This window comes from Mycetomoellerius zeteki, unplaced genomic scaffold, assembly GCF_001594055.1.
Source record: "Mycetomoellerius zeteki isolate Tzet28-1 unplaced genomic scaffold, Tzet1.0 scaffold54, whole genome shotgun sequence".
In the NCBI taxonomy this organism is placed as follows: domain Eukaryota; kingdom Metazoa; phylum Arthropoda; class Insecta; order Hymenoptera; family Formicidae; genus Mycetomoellerius; species Mycetomoellerius zeteki.
In genome coordinates this window covers 72307-87331 of record NW_017257544.1, presented here as the reverse complement: position 1 = coordinate 87331, position 15025 = coordinate 72307, and the positions used below count along the sequence as shown (strand labels likewise).

At 35.6% G+C, this 15025-nt stretch overlaps 2 protein-coding genes across 2 annotated transcripts; one reads left to right on the top strand and one right to left on the bottom strand.

Moving 5' to 3' along the window:
* Window positions 1-1426: 1426 nt before the first annotated feature.
* On the top strand, window positions 1427-8670 carry Gdi (GDP dissociation inhibitor). The gene is made up of 5 exons (XM_018456071.1): window positions 1427-1983; window positions 6383-6796; window positions 6973-7186; window positions 7262-7444; window positions 7834-8670. Exons 1-5 carry the CDS (start codon window positions 1823-1825, stop codon window positions 8188-8190), a joined length of 1329 nt encoding a protein of 442 aa, XP_018311573.1. The 5' UTR covers window positions 1427-1822; the 3' UTR covers window positions 8191-8670.
* An 870-nt stretch (window positions 8671-9540) lies between these two features.
* Aasdh (Aminoadipate-semialdehyde dehydrogenase) lies at window positions 9541-14442 on the bottom strand. Its single transcript, XM_018456065.1, has 10 exons — window positions 14189-14442; window positions 13793-14048; window positions 13256-13708; window positions 12790-13163; window positions 12615-12700; window positions 11353-12236; window positions 11086-11231; window positions 10859-11022; window positions 10447-10710; window positions 9541-10388 (listed from the first exon to the last, which is right to left on the bottom strand). Exons 1-10 carry the CDS (start codon window positions 14199-14201, stop codon window positions 9999-10001), a joined length of 3030 nt encoding a protein of 1009 aa, XP_018311567.1. The 5' UTR covers window positions 14202-14442; the 3' UTR covers window positions 9541-9998.
* Between the last annotated feature and the right edge of the window lie 583 nt (window positions 14443-15025).

Genomic DNA, 15025 nt, shown 5'->3' with positions numbered 1-15025 from the left:
GAGCGATCTGCCTTTTGTTATTTCGAGAAATATCAGTCGCTTGTTTCTACAATTAAAAATTATAATTGTACACATAATACTAATTAGTTTATATTTATCGTTAGATTAGAAAATTCTATGAACGTTCCTTTTGGTAAATAACTTTTTTAAATCGTATCATTTCAATATATAATATTTGTAAATGTATCATTATCACAGATAAATGTATTGGTAAATAAAAAATACAATTATGATACAATTAGCACGTTTGCTTTGAAAATTATCGTATGATTAAATAAATTAATAATCCGCTGTATACATATAATACCAATCTAAGAGATAAGCGTCGTAAATCTTCAGATGACAAGATTATAAACCTTCTCTTTCTATCCCATTTTTTCGTATTATAAGCCGAGAAATATATCTCGTTATCTTGACAACTGATTGCGGACGATGCTCAGTTCTATGCTCTTATATTCTCCTTTTCAGCATGTAATATTTACGAGTCGGAATTTATTATGTATCTTGAGATGAAAATTACAAAAATGAGCGAATTTACTGAAATATTAATCATTTCACTGATCAACATCTATAATTAATTTGTTTTTACTTTTGTAATTTTTATCTGTTTCAAATCAGGAAAGTCATCGTAATTAATCGCTTATCACACACGTGAGTAAATAATGAATCCATGCGCGTAAAGTGAGAACCCGCTTTCTTTAAAGTAAGATAACCAACTCTTTAAGAAAAAAAGCAGGACATTTAAAAAAATCAATATTAATTGTCGTAGTGAAATTTTAATAGATAAACATTTTTTTATAATTGTTAATGAAATACATGAATATTATTGTATCATTATATATTTGTAAATGACTAATGACTTAATGTATACACATAACATCACATGAGATCACAATAAATATTACATCAAGTCACGAGATTACATTTTATTATTTTAAATTGTATTTTTCTACCGAATGTTTTTATGAATAAAAATATCTGGATTTTTAAGTAAAAAAAAATCATAAAATTCTTCACACGTTAAAAATTACACTTTACATTTATTATTTTCACTTATTATTTCACACTTATTGTTTCCACACTTGAAAATGGAAAAAATTCATAGTCATGTCATTAAGCCGGCGGCAATGCTTGTTTTCTTGCTGGATTGCTAGCTAGAATAAATTCTTGCTACCGTATTGGCTACGATGCTAACACTGTCGGTACCGCAGCCAATACGATGGCAAGATTCTAATCCAGCTAGGAATCCAGCAGGAAAACGAGCATCGCGTGCCGCAGGCTTAATTTGGGATAAAACATTGGATTATCCCTCCTAATTTTGGACGATTGGTCACCTTACTTTAAAGCCGCTTCGCAACGCGTCGGCGTGACGCGCGGGTCTAGGGGAAAGTTGGACGTCACCCACCGCCGCTACTGGCCGCTACTGCCGTCGTCGTCGTCGCTGCCGCCGTCGTCGACACAGCGAAGCGAGCGAAAGAGCTGGTCTTCCTTCCGTTCCGCGCCACGCCGTGTCGTGCCGTGTCGTGCTGTGCCGTGCAGTGTCGTGTCACGTAGCAATTGCGACGGGCAGCGTTTTTTCGATCGCGCGACGTCGTGGGACACGCGGCAAGCGAGAGAGAACGAGAGAAAGAGAGAGAGAGAGAGAGAGAGAGAGAGAGAGAGAGAGAGAAGTCCGTGCTGCCGTGACGTGAGGAAGAGAAACGCGAGAGAGAGCTCGCGAGCAGTACACTCGGCGTACTTCAAGTAGCGCGATAATTCGCAAGTCTCGGACCACCGCTTTCCTCTTCGACTTCCCTCGGTCCGCTTTTCGCCCGGCGCGAACATGAATGAGGAGTACGACGCGATTGTTCTCGGCACCGGCCTGAAGGAGTGCATCCTCTCGGGCATGCTCTCCGTCAGCGGTAAACGGGTGCTGCACATCGACCGCAACAAGTACTACGGCGGCGAGTCGGCCTCCATCACGCCCCTCGAGGACCTGTTCAGGTGGGTACTCGCCTTCCCCGTCGCACTTCGACCTCCCTTTTTTTTCTCCTTTGTCCTTTCGGAAGGACGAAAATCCAGAAAACGCTCATAACTCCTTAGGCATCGTATCAAACGTGATCCTTCGAACCGTTCGACAATATCTGACATTCTGACGGTGTCTCCGGACGTTTACGTTACATGAACCCGCCCCTCGTTCCCTCTCTCTTCTTCCTTCCTTCTCTCTCCCCCCCCCCTCCCTCGTCTGGCGGAGAACTGTCGTCGTCGACAGCTGGAGCGACGTGACACGATACGATTGAGGATATCGATCTCCTTTCCTTCCACGATCGAAATCTTGCTAATGGATATGCAGGAAACGAAAAAGGGAGAATGGAAGAGGAGGGAAGCAAGGAGCGGACGAAGGAAGGAACAGGAGATACATTCCCGCTGGGGAACGTACCGTATCGTCGGAACTGCGCCGTATACGGACGAGGGGCGAGGGGGAGGCGTATCGATTCTCGAGCCCGCATTCCCGCCGCGCGCGCGAATCGTCCGAACGCGGTCGCGCTTTTGATTCTCGTCTCCTTCTCTCCACGATTAATTCTTTTCGGCGTCGGGACGCCAGCCCTCTCGCGTAACCTCCATGGTTTTATTCTGCGCGAAACTCTACGCAGTAAAGAAAGATCACGACGCAATCGTTTACGAACGCGCGACTCGCGTTCTACGCAAAAGATTATCCACGAAATAAATTCTCATTCGACGTCAGCGAGATTAGTCGATCTCTCCGCTCTCTGCGTATCGCGTTGCATTAAACCCAGTGTCCACGATGCTAGAAATCCGTCAAAGATCTCGGATGAAGAAAGAATTGACCAATCGCATTGATCATGTGACTAAATTGTTTAAATGCGATTGGTTAATTCTTTCTCTCTCCGAGATCTCGGACCAATTTCTAGCATCGTGGACACAAGGCTTTACACTTTCCGCAAACTTTCTCGAAACGGATAAAAGTTATGATACACAGAAAAGACTTAAGCAGCTTAAAATTGAAATGTGACAATTATACGAGCTTTCAAATTTTAACTTTTTTCTTTTGTTTGTTGCGTTAAACAATATAAGCACATCAACATTTAAGATTTGTTGTTGCTTACGTTATTGCCTAATGGTTTTTACTGTGTTGATCAATTTACTTATTGCTCACCTACGTCTATGTCTTATGTCTTTTGTGTGCCATAATCTTAATTTGACGTTAGAGGAGAAGGGATGGAAAAAATACAAAAGCCTGTGAAGGACAAGACTAAGGTGGACTTTAGTTTCGTTTCTTGTATTTGAAATAAAACGAAATGTACGAAAATACAAAATGGGCTGAAACCCACACAGAATACATTATCCGATGTGCTAGGAATATTTTTAAAACGTTTCCGGGGAAATTTTCTGCACGTCCTTAGAACATACCTTGGAGATCTGTTTTGTTTAGGAGATTTGGAGTGGAAACTAAACGGATTTATTTATACGGTATTGGAATTTTGGAGCGGAAACGAAATTAACTCCGCGTTTAGCTCCGAAGACGTTCAACGCTAATTATGAATTCCGGTCATTAGTACTGACCATTCGAATGAAGAGCGGAAAGTTCGGTACCATCGGCCTTCGCAATGGTTATACTCGAGTGTAGACAGGAGGGGAGAAAAAAAAAGAGTATCGCCCTCCCCTTCGAAAGAACCGCTCGATCGAACGTCGCGAAATCATTCGCGGAGCTGACGTTTAATAATTTGACCCCACGTTAAATTCTAAATTCTCCTCAGCTTTCTTTGTCACAATTTCGCTTACGGTTCTAAAACATCATTCTCTATTCCGCTTCTTAACTTAGCTGTACTCTGTACCTCTTAGTCTTTTCCTCCTCTCCGACCAACACACATTTTGATTTGAAAAAATTAACTGCTTGAAAATAGAAATATAAAATCGATCTAATTAATCAATTTCCTTTTTTTGTTACAATTTTAATTTACACTTTGATTTTAAATATTCTCTACAACAATATCAATATAAATTTTTATTGCAAAGAAGTAATGAAAAATATTCTCCTTTTCATTACTTCTTTGCAATAAAAATTTATATTGATATTGTTGTAGAGAATATTTAAAATCAAAGTGTAAATTAAAATTGTAACAAAAGAAGGAAATTGATTAATTAGATCGATTTTATATTTCTATTTTCAAACAGTTAATTTTTTTATTTAATATACTTCTTTACAGTTAGGTTTATTTTTATTTCTGTTTTTTTTTCTAATTTCTCTAGTTTTGCTCTTACTCTTTTCACCTTTCCTTCAAACTTTTTCTTTATCCTTGTTTGTTTTCTTTCGTAATTTCTTTCCTTTGTTTCTGTTATTATTTTTGCACATTAAATTATTTGCGTTAATTTTTTCAACGATGCATGTGACGCGAATGTACTGATTTCGCTGTTGGCACTTGTCAATATCTTTGATTATTGAAAAACTCGAGATAGGCGACAACGTACAAAAACCGACACGATATTCGGTACATTTCAATGCACGTACATATACAAAGATACGAGATATCCACACGTGTCACATGTATGAATCAATTTACACACGTATCAATTTACTGCTTATCGTACGAGAGGCGATTTTTCCATAATTCTCAACAACTCTATGCGAAGTACTGTTCTCGCATTTATCGCGCGTTACAGTAATAATTACGCAGGAAACACGATCGAACTTCAAATCACCACCTCAATTACCTTCTCTTTTCTCCTCTGATTACAGGTACAATTTCCTCCGCGAGATTTCCGCATTACGCTGAATATCCAGCTTCCATCTCATTGATCCTTCAAGTCTGAATTTCATATAGTAAAAACCATTATTTATCATTGCTTTTTAAATATGCTTTAAGTTAAATATTTCTACATAGAAAAAATATTTTTATGTTAATTGTTCATTTTGATAATTAGCACTTTTTTTTAATACTCGCTAATTCTAATTTTTATTTATTTATTTATTTATGGAATTTTCCTGACATTACAGTGGAAGCTGAACATTCTGAGCTAAACAAAAATGCGATTGGACGCAATGGATAAGAGAGGAAAGAGATAACACTTGAGATACCATTATTTTACGTTGTTTTTCACATTCCTCTTACTGTGATTTCGCCGCGGCACTTTCTTGATAATCGCATAAAAAATAATGCGCGATGAAATGTCAAAAGTTCGCGATTAAGGTCTTGCTTCTCGACTCTCCTCTACTTTCCGTCCTTTCGCCTGTCTAGGGTCTGTATTCTGTTGAGAGGTGCGGCGTCACCTGAAAAGCACGGATATCCTGTTGCCGACACTTGATACCGCCTGTTCCCTTATACAGCATCGCGCGAACATGAAAGTCTGTCGAAGAAAAGAAGGACTTTACTACTCATCCGAATGTAGATGGAAAGCGGAACGACGGCCGTTCCGAAGATTGCACGTAATTACGTGCCTCGTGTAAAAAAAAACGCGAGAAATGCACGTTGAGTGCCGCGACACGCTAGTTCTGGTGGACCTTTCGTTTACCTGCGGTCGTCTCACAATTGCGAATGCGAATCCAATGAATCCGTATAAGTAAAATAAGTAATTAAGATACGAATAAACCGCTGCGCAATGGTTATTCCGCGTGTTAAGAACGACGAATTTTAAATGAGAGTTTCAAGATGAATACGGACAAAAATAAAACTAATCGATATGGATGATCGTAAAGAATAGTCGCATGAACTGTAGAACGTATTTACGTAGAAACGCTTCTACGTTGTCGCACCTTACGTCATTGCGACAAAGGAGTCAATAACGAAAAGCGACTAACACGAACTCTCAATAAATTATATATATCGCACATGGTAATTTGTCTATCACTGTCAATAAATTATTGTCCTTCGAGTCACATTGCGTTCATAATATAGCTCAATTATTATTTACGAACAAATTGTCAACGTATGCGACGATTGCAGGTTCGTAAACAATATTAACACCTCGTGTCGACGCAGCAACCTCGAAATACAAAAATAATTTTCTCTGATAATTCTCAGTCGCGGTTTCTGATCGCAGATAAAGACTACGGAAGCGGAAGTCCGACTCAAATCTTTTAATTACGAGTGATGGAAATCATCGACTAACTGATCCTCGTAGTTTTATTTTTCTACATATATATTTTCGTGACTCTATCATTCAAAATTTCTTCGTGACAAATTCCATAAGCAAATTAAAAAACAGGGAGAGACATTTAACGTTCCTAATTATTTTAAAAAGCAACTACTTTAATTAAATATAATTGTACTTAATTTCACGTTATCTTTGTTGCCAATATTTTTAAAAGGATGTAATACATACATTTGGATAGATTAATTATCGCAGATATCAGCTTTTAATTATCCTGCGTTATATTGTTTAGTAAGTTCAAGGCTCCATCGCCAGACGATAGCTATGGCCGCGGTCGGGATTGGAATGTTGACTTGATACCCAAATTCTTGATGGCAAATGGTCTTCTCGTCAAGCTGCTCATTCACACGGGAGTGACGCGTTACTTGGAGTTCAAATCAGTGGAGGGCTCGTATGTATACAAGTCGGGCAAGATCTCAAAGGTACCAATCGACCAGCAGGAGGCCCTGTCCAGCGATCTGATGGGTCTGTTCGAGAAACGGCGGTTCCGCAGCTTCCTCATGTGGGTGCAAAACATGCAGGAGGACGATCCTAAGACGTGGGATGGCTTTGACCCCTTTAACAACAGTATGAGCGCACTGTATAGCAAGTTTAGTCTGGATAAGAATACGCAGGACTTTACCGGACACGCGTTAGCATTATACAGGTAATAATTAACGAAGACTGACTTCGTAGAACGGATGATTTGTGAAAATTAAAAGAATTTGTGAAACAAATGACATTCTTTTTTCATTATTTTAAAGTGTGCTTTATAGAAATATACATTTGCTAAATATTTATACATCCATTTTTAAAGAGTAATGATACCTGTGTTTTAATTAGGGATGACGATTATATAGGCCAAACTGCGATAACCACTATCAGAAGGATCAAACTATACAGTGACAGTTTAGCGCGGTACGGAAAATCACCATATCTCTATCCGATGTATGGTCTGGGTGAACTTCCTCAGGGATTCGCTCGTCTTAGCGCTATTTATGGTGGCACATACATGCTGGACAAGCCGATTGACGAAATCGTCATCAAGGACGGCAAGGTAACTTTTGCGTTTATCATATCTTTGCAATTAAACTTGCATTCAATCATTGAAATTAATTGTTGTTTCATGCAGGTGGTTGGCGTCCGTTCCGGTGATGAGGTAGCTCAATGCAAACAAGTTTTTTGTGATCCTACATACGTATCTGATCGCGTGAAGAAGGTCGGTCAAGTGATAAGATGCATATGCTTGATGGATCATCCTATACCTAGCACAGCTGACGCATTATCTACGCAAATTATCATTCCCCAGAAGCAGGTAATTGATGATAAATTTTATTTCGCGTATATAAAATTATAAGATCCTCACGAAAGATTTCCAATAATACAAATGAACTCTTGCAGTTTCTTCTTTAACTTCAATATTCTAAAAATTTTTCTCAACTAAGATCTAACAAAATCTTTTAACAATAATAAGATTAAAAGACCGCTAATGTTAAACATAATATTTTAAATTAAGAAGCGCCATAACGGTCAGAACGTTAAGATGTTGAACTATTGTAAATTCATTTAAATGAAAGTTATGGCGCTTCTTAATTTAAAAAATCTTTTAAGTCATTTATTCGCGCATATAGATGTGAACTTGTTAATATGATATTTGTAAGTTTTGTACTACATATATCTTTAATCAAATATTTCTTTCCTTAGGTCGGTCGTAATTCCGACATATATGTGTCTCTCGTGTCGCACACTCATCAAGTTGCAGCAAAGGGTTGGTTCATTGCCATGGTCTCAACCACGGTGGAAACGAAGAATCCTGAAGCTGAGATTAAGCCTGGTCTGGACCTGCTCGGTCCGGTCAAGCAGAAATTTATTAGCATCTCCGACTACATGGTGCCAGTGGACGATGGTCTCAACAGCCAAATATTTATATCCACTAGCTATGATGCTACCACACACTTTGAGACTACCTGCTTAGACGTGCTCGACATATTCAAGCGCGCCACCGGCGAGGAGTTTGACTTTAACAAGGTCAAGCACGAACTCGGCGACGAGGATCAGTAACCGTAATCACGGAATGCGCGCGAGCATGTACACACGACATTATGGGGAAATCAAAGCGCCCAGTGTATTTGCGTATTCGAGTAAAAAGGAAACATCGCTCGACGATTGCCGACTGCGTCGGCATGCGACAGTGTCTCAAAGCAGATACCATGGAACAAGTCACGCTGCGAGCAGACCTGTGCCTAATTATGTAGATTCTTTTTGATAGAGGATGAAAAACGGAAGCAAAAAAAGTTGACTAAATTCTCTCTATCAAATTTCTTTCTCCGTTTCACTACCTTCCTAATCTCGTTCTGCTGTTCCTGTGACACAGTCCTATCCGAAGCGCATGAATGTTCCACACTCACACGGAAAAGAATTCTCGGACTCTATTTCTACGATTTCGAACACCGAATTATATAAGGTTAGATTCAATTATAAATTTATATTTTACACGAAACATGAATCCAATCTGCCAATATACATTCGAAAAGAGAATAATAATAAAAAAAAGGAAATAAAGATATTGAGACGTCCGTCATAACGTGTATACAATACCTATGTACCATATTTTAATATATCGAAACAAGTGAAACGTTTATCGGCAGATTAAATTGTACAAAAAAGTCTACAGGCATTGTAGCAACATGATGATGTTGCTACAAAGGCTACAATATATTCTTAACTGATAATTAAATTTTACAATGTAAGTCTCATATCTCTGTTTAGATTAGCACTGGTAATTTCTATATAGATATAGAAAGATTTCTGAAAAGTCTCGGTTGTTGTGAAAAAGTACCTATATTTGGGTGTTAATTTTAGGTTGTCTAAGTTGCATTTATCGTTTCGAACAAAATAATCGAACAATAATATAGTTTTATACGAATTGCCAAATGACCGGCAAAGATATTCGTTGACAACTTTCTCTTGCTTATTAACCGTGTAGCAAAATTATAGAAGTAGCAATCTATAATGCGTTATTCGATGTATATTCGCGTATATGATTGTAACTATGTTTCATCTTCCATATCTGTTTTTCTCGTTAAAGAAACGCTCGTTTAGGAAACAAATCGTAACTATCGATAGCACGATTAGACATCTTCAACTTCAACGTACGTTCAGAAACAAAATTAGGAATAGGGAAGTCGCATGCTCGTGTACGCTTGAGACAAAATCGATGGTAAATGGGGAGGAAAAAAAACGAAAAAAAGAACGAACGAAGGTCGATACCGAAATGTTGAAACGAATATCCGGAGCGGCCAAGCATTTCATTATAGATATATTATAGATCTATATAGTATATATATTATATATTACAAAAAAGATATGTATACATATATATATAAATATGAGAAAATGGAGTCGTTGAAATATTGTTGTTTCGTGTGAGCTTGAGATCCGGACTACTTCATTTGCATTAGAAATTATTGTATCGTTATCTAATAAGGAAAGGACAAGTGAGCGCGAACATGTACATCGATCAAATCATTAACGATATATGTGCGTCGGAGAAGAAATGAATCGACCGTTTTTCTAGATTCACATTTTGTTTGCACTCTCGCATGGGTTACGACAGGCACACGCAATTTCACATTACATACGAAAATCTGATGGGAAACTGGTATACTCAGATAATGGACACTTGTCTCAACTGTAACAAATACGTCATTATCCATCATCTTGTAACACGAGAGCTGAATGGAATAAACAATATTGTATTAACCGTGTACCTTTGCAATTCCGACTAATCTCTTTTAAATATCGAAAGATGTGAAGAAGCTAATGAATAGTCACATTCATATTGCAAATTTTCATATATTATGTCATATTTAATTAAGTTTCAAAACATATAAATTATTGTCTCTACATCCCAAGACTGCAAGATCGTTATGAACGACTGGCGAAGAAAATGTTTCGCTGGGAAGTTGCTTGGTCGCTAACAATTTGCCTTCTAGAAGATCAAATACTTTAAAGATGCCGTCCGTACATGCTACAAACATATATCCATTTTCGCACCAAGAAGTCGCGAAAATTGGCGATTGCAGTTGTAATGTATATTTCAATTTTGGCTCATTTTCTTCAATTGTCCTTTGTGGCATTTCTAGACAATATAGATTTTTATTATGACTAGCTAATATGATGTACTCATCACTCGTAGAGTCGGGAGTCCATATCACAGGGTACGAAAATACATTGCCATATATCATATACCGCCATATCTGCAATAATAAAAGTTAATAGAACACGTCGAACAACAAAAGGAAGATATATATTTACCTGGCAATCAGTTTCGATATCGAAACAACACAGGGTTCCAGCTACAGAACAAAATAAAGCGTATCCAGTCCGAAGAACAACAGGCGCAACAAATACCGGATTCTGCAATTTACGTTTCCATATAATCCGTCCCGAAGATTGGTGTAAAGCCAGGCATGAACCATCTAATGTTCCGAATAGAACCGAAGTTGATTGTTGATGCAAGCAACCGGTAGCACAAATTCCACCTTGACTCGCTTTAGTTTTCCAAATTTGAATACCATCCTGTGAATGACTCATCTCTTGGTACGTTATATTTTACTTACAATTAGTAAAGCATATTATTTATCGTATAATTTTAATTAATTTATCGTTAATGATATCAAGATATGGATAACAATAGTACTTGATTTAAAATAAAAATGTCGCCTACCTCCGCCGAGAGGCAATATACATAAAAGTCATAAGACCCCACAAATATCTTGCTCCCTTGTGTACACATTATTGCCGTGCATTTAACCATGTCCTGTGTTTGGAACTTCCAAATTATATCACCAGTTTTTAAATGGATACAATAAATGTATCCATCGTAACAGCCTGTGATTAAAAACATATAATTTATTAAATAATGTTAAATTGCAATATCACTACGGGGCTTACCTACAATTCCATGAAAATCAGCTAGAACTAAAACAGAAGCTTCTATTCTGTTTGGTAGTTTTATTTCGTACGACACATCGGTTTTTAGCAAATTAACGGTACATATAATGCCGGAATGTGAAGCGACTGTTGCATACAGTTCTGTTCTAAAAATTAACGATGGTTGTATATTAGTATTATTTTGGATTTCACTTCCTGAAGTATTGATAAAGAATTATCTTTGTATATATCTTATTAAAAAATAATTTTCTTTAAAATCATTCTTACACGGAACAACGGTATATAGTTGGTGAAGCATCGACGCACTTCTGCAAATTATAAGTTTTTAATATCTCAATGTTTGATATATTTTTTAAAAGAGATTTGATGTTTTCTTCTTTTTTTAATGTATCGTTATAAGTTTTTCCTCTGCATTTGTACCAATGATAAGACTGCTTTTCACTTGATAGTGGAAAATTCTTTTGCGATTGTTTTATTACATACTCTTCTGTATTAAGTATCTTCTTAGTATCTTTACTAAGTATCTTATCATTAAAAGACATATCGATGACACCTTTGTCGCTAATTAAAATACTCCTGATGTAATTGATGCATTGGTCGAATGTAAAATCTTTCAACAACATTCCAATTAATTCTGGAAATTCTGTATTAAAAGCTTGAGTGGCAACGCTTGAAATCTGAAGCGCTGCTATTGATGTACCCCCTGACATTAAAAAACCAGCGTCTCTAGATTTTATGTGATTATTCCACAAGTTTTCAAATATTTCATTAATGTGTAAATTATTTACACTAACAATTTCTGTTTCGGAATTCCTACATATTTCTCTCAGTGATGTCTGGCAAATCTTTCCACTAGTAGTAAAGTTAAAGCGTTCTACTATTATTATCTTGTCAGGCTTATAGATCGCAGGTAATGTCTTTAAATGCGACATTATATCATCTCTCAATTTAGAAAATTCTTCTTTCGTGTCTATAATAGATAAACATAGATATAATTTGTGGCGCTCTGCGTCCCAAAATGTAGCACAATTTCGTACAAAATTCAATTCCGTAGTAACTCTCTCAAGCTCTCGCAAGTTCACCTTGTTTCCAAATCTTTTTACAATATTATTTCGTCTTCCTCTATAAAATATTCTATGTTGATCATCTACCTAAAAAAACCAGAAATAACAAATTTGAATAGGCTCATTTTTATTATTGAAAACAGTCTTAGACTAATTAAATTATAAATTTAACTAATACCTAAATTCTAAGCAGAATCGTAAGATTCGTAACATATTCTCGTAACACTTGTAACAACTTACAAGTGTTTATAATTTTATGCAATTAGCTTTACAGACAGTTTCTCTTGCTAGCCGTAAGATTTATGAGAAATTTTTTTTACAAATGATTGTACATCTTACAGTATATAAAATTATAAAACATCAGTCATAAGTTTTTATGTCTTACAAAAACAAATTATGAGCTTACGATTCTGCTTAGAATTGATCTATTAGTCTCTAAATAATTAATTTACAAGTAGAATTTACAGAAACAATGTCACCAGTATCGCGAAAAATTAATTTATTCAGATCTTCAGATTCATTTCCAACAATACAAATCCTAGTAGTACTTCCTAGATTGAAAAACATGTGAAATAATAATTTATATAAAAATAAGTTTTACAAAAATATTTCACATATATTTATAACGTTCAAAACTAACCAATATAAAGAGTGCCATCGCCCTTAATTGTTATTTGATTATCTTCATTTCTGATTTGAAATACAGTTTCTGATAAAGGTTCACCTAAACAAGACTCATATACATTGTTTTTGACAATTTCATTAATACTAGACCAACACGATACTTCGGTTATACCATAAATATTAAACAATCGTGTTGTATTTCGTGGATGACTAGCTTTTGAAAGCAATTTCATGCTAGGGAACGATTCTCCACCCAAAAGAAGAATTCTTAGCTTGGAATCTTTGTCCAAAATTGTTGTTTTCAAGCGTTCAGTAGACCATTGATGGAAGAGAAGTGATGGAGTAATTTGAAGAACTGTTACATGAGCATGAAATATTTTTTCTAAGAGTCTAAAACATATTTATATTTTTATGCTGTTAATTCTATTATCTTTTAGCATTTGTTTATTAACATGGATTTATTAATATTTAAAGATATTCACCTGACAGTTTCATTCTTTAATGCTTTCGAAACCATAAATAGAGTTGCAGCACAACAAAGGTTTAAGAAAATTTCAATGATACTAGGATCGAAAGTAAAATTTGTTAGTTGTGCTATTTTATCAGAGCTCGTTATATCCAGAATTTTCTTCAAATCCACAATATTAGGCAATATACATGAATGGGATACTTTGACAACTTTTGGTGTTCCAGTTGATCCCGAAGTTGCAATTGCATATGCAAAATGATACCATCTTCTGTTATAATTTTCTTGAACGTCTACTAATTTTGTTAAATATATCGACTGTCCATGAATATTAAAGGGATGTATAATGTTTCTGTTGGATGTTATAGACGTAGTAAAAATGTATTTTACATTTAAAGAACTAAATATCTCTGTATATGTCAATGGATCTTTAGGTACATTGAAGAAAGCATGTCCACTATTAAGGATTCTGTTAAAATATGAATTCTACATAAATATCCAGAACAATGAATTATCTAATTAAATATATCAGATAAAAATAATGGTATTTTACCCAAGCATTAAAGAAGGCACACAGTACTCCAAAATATCGAAGTCAATACCAATAAATTCAGAACATACTATATGTTTTAAATAATTAGAAACTATTTCTTTTGCTGCTTTTAGTTCTCTGTAACTTATAATCTTAACATTTTCCAAATCATGATATTCTATAGCTGGTTTGTTAAGATAAAGCCAATTACATTCATTGTGTAAAGCTTGTGGATCATTTTTATCATTTTGTGTCTTTAATCTTTCAATACAATTAGCTAAAAAAACGTGAGAAACTCGATGAATACATCGTTTAAATACAATACTCGTATACATTTACAAATAAATGTTGATTTATATTACAAACAAAAATCTATATAATTATTATGTATAAATAGTTGCTCGTATCAATACTCACTTGCTTGGCTCATAGTATAGCTTTAACGTATTCATTAGCATTACATTTAAAAAATGTAATCCTAACGATTAATGTTAGTAAAAAATTTTTTTTCGTAATACGAAAAATAAGGAGATTAAATATTTATTCAAATTGAGCCCATTGTAGGTTATATTTTGACGTTGAGGTTAGGAAACATGGATTCTCAACTTGTAATCAAGGCTGTGTTCCAAATTTACTGCCAACACTGAAAATGCTACAGTTTACGTTACGTGCACTATAGATTTTCAGTACTGGCAGTCAATTTTGGAACACAGCCCTCGTTGCATGTAAATGCGAAAGTTACAAAAAAAGAATCGTGACTTGCAAAATTTAATATATTTTAATTTATCTAAGTTTTTATGGTAATTATTCAGTTTAACCTCCCCGGCGTAGCCGCCCCGAACCAATGGTCGCGTTCAGCAGACTCAACTTTATTAACTAGTAACTTTCTATTAAATTATTTTAATTTCAGCAATATATTTAAAGAATGATGTATTAAATTAGTAGAATATGCATCAAAATGATTAATTAAATACACATATCATGTATATGTTTACACGTTTCACCGAAATTAAGATAATTCAATAGAAAGTTACTAGTTAGTATCCGTATCAAGTGCACGATGTAAACTAGGCAAATAGGCACTACTGTACTGTTTAGGGATGGGTGATACGGTATCTTAAAATATTGATATTTTTGAGTTTGATTTTCGATATTTTGTATCGATTTTTTATCTTCCAATATTAATATGTATCGACAGTTTAACAGGCGTATCGAACTTTCGATACAGTCATGATTTTTGCTCATTATGGCTCC

Bases quoted from the DNA above. Each gene is read 5' to 3' on its own strand.
- Gdi (XM_018456071.1), top strand. From the start codon at position 1,823: ATGAATGAGGAGTACGACGCGATTGTTCTCGGCACCGGCCTGAAGGAG. The intron at 6,797-6,972 runs GTAATAATTAAC...TGTTTTAATTAG, and splicing joins CACGCGTTAGCATTATACAG to GGATGACGATTATATAGGCC. The intron at 7,445-7,833 runs GTAATTGATGAT...TTCTTTCCTTAG, and splicing joins TTATCATTCCCCAGAAGCAG to GTCGGTCGTAATTCCGACAT.
- Aasdh (XM_018456065.1), bottom strand. The intron at 12,237-12,614 runs GTAAATTCTACT...TGGTTTTTTTAG, and splicing joins ATACTGGTGACATTGTTTCT to GTAGATGATCAACATAGAAT. The intron at 11,023-11,085 runs GTAAGCCCCGTA...TTTTAATCACAG, and splicing joins TGATTTTCATGGAATTGTAG to GCTGTTACGATGGATACATT.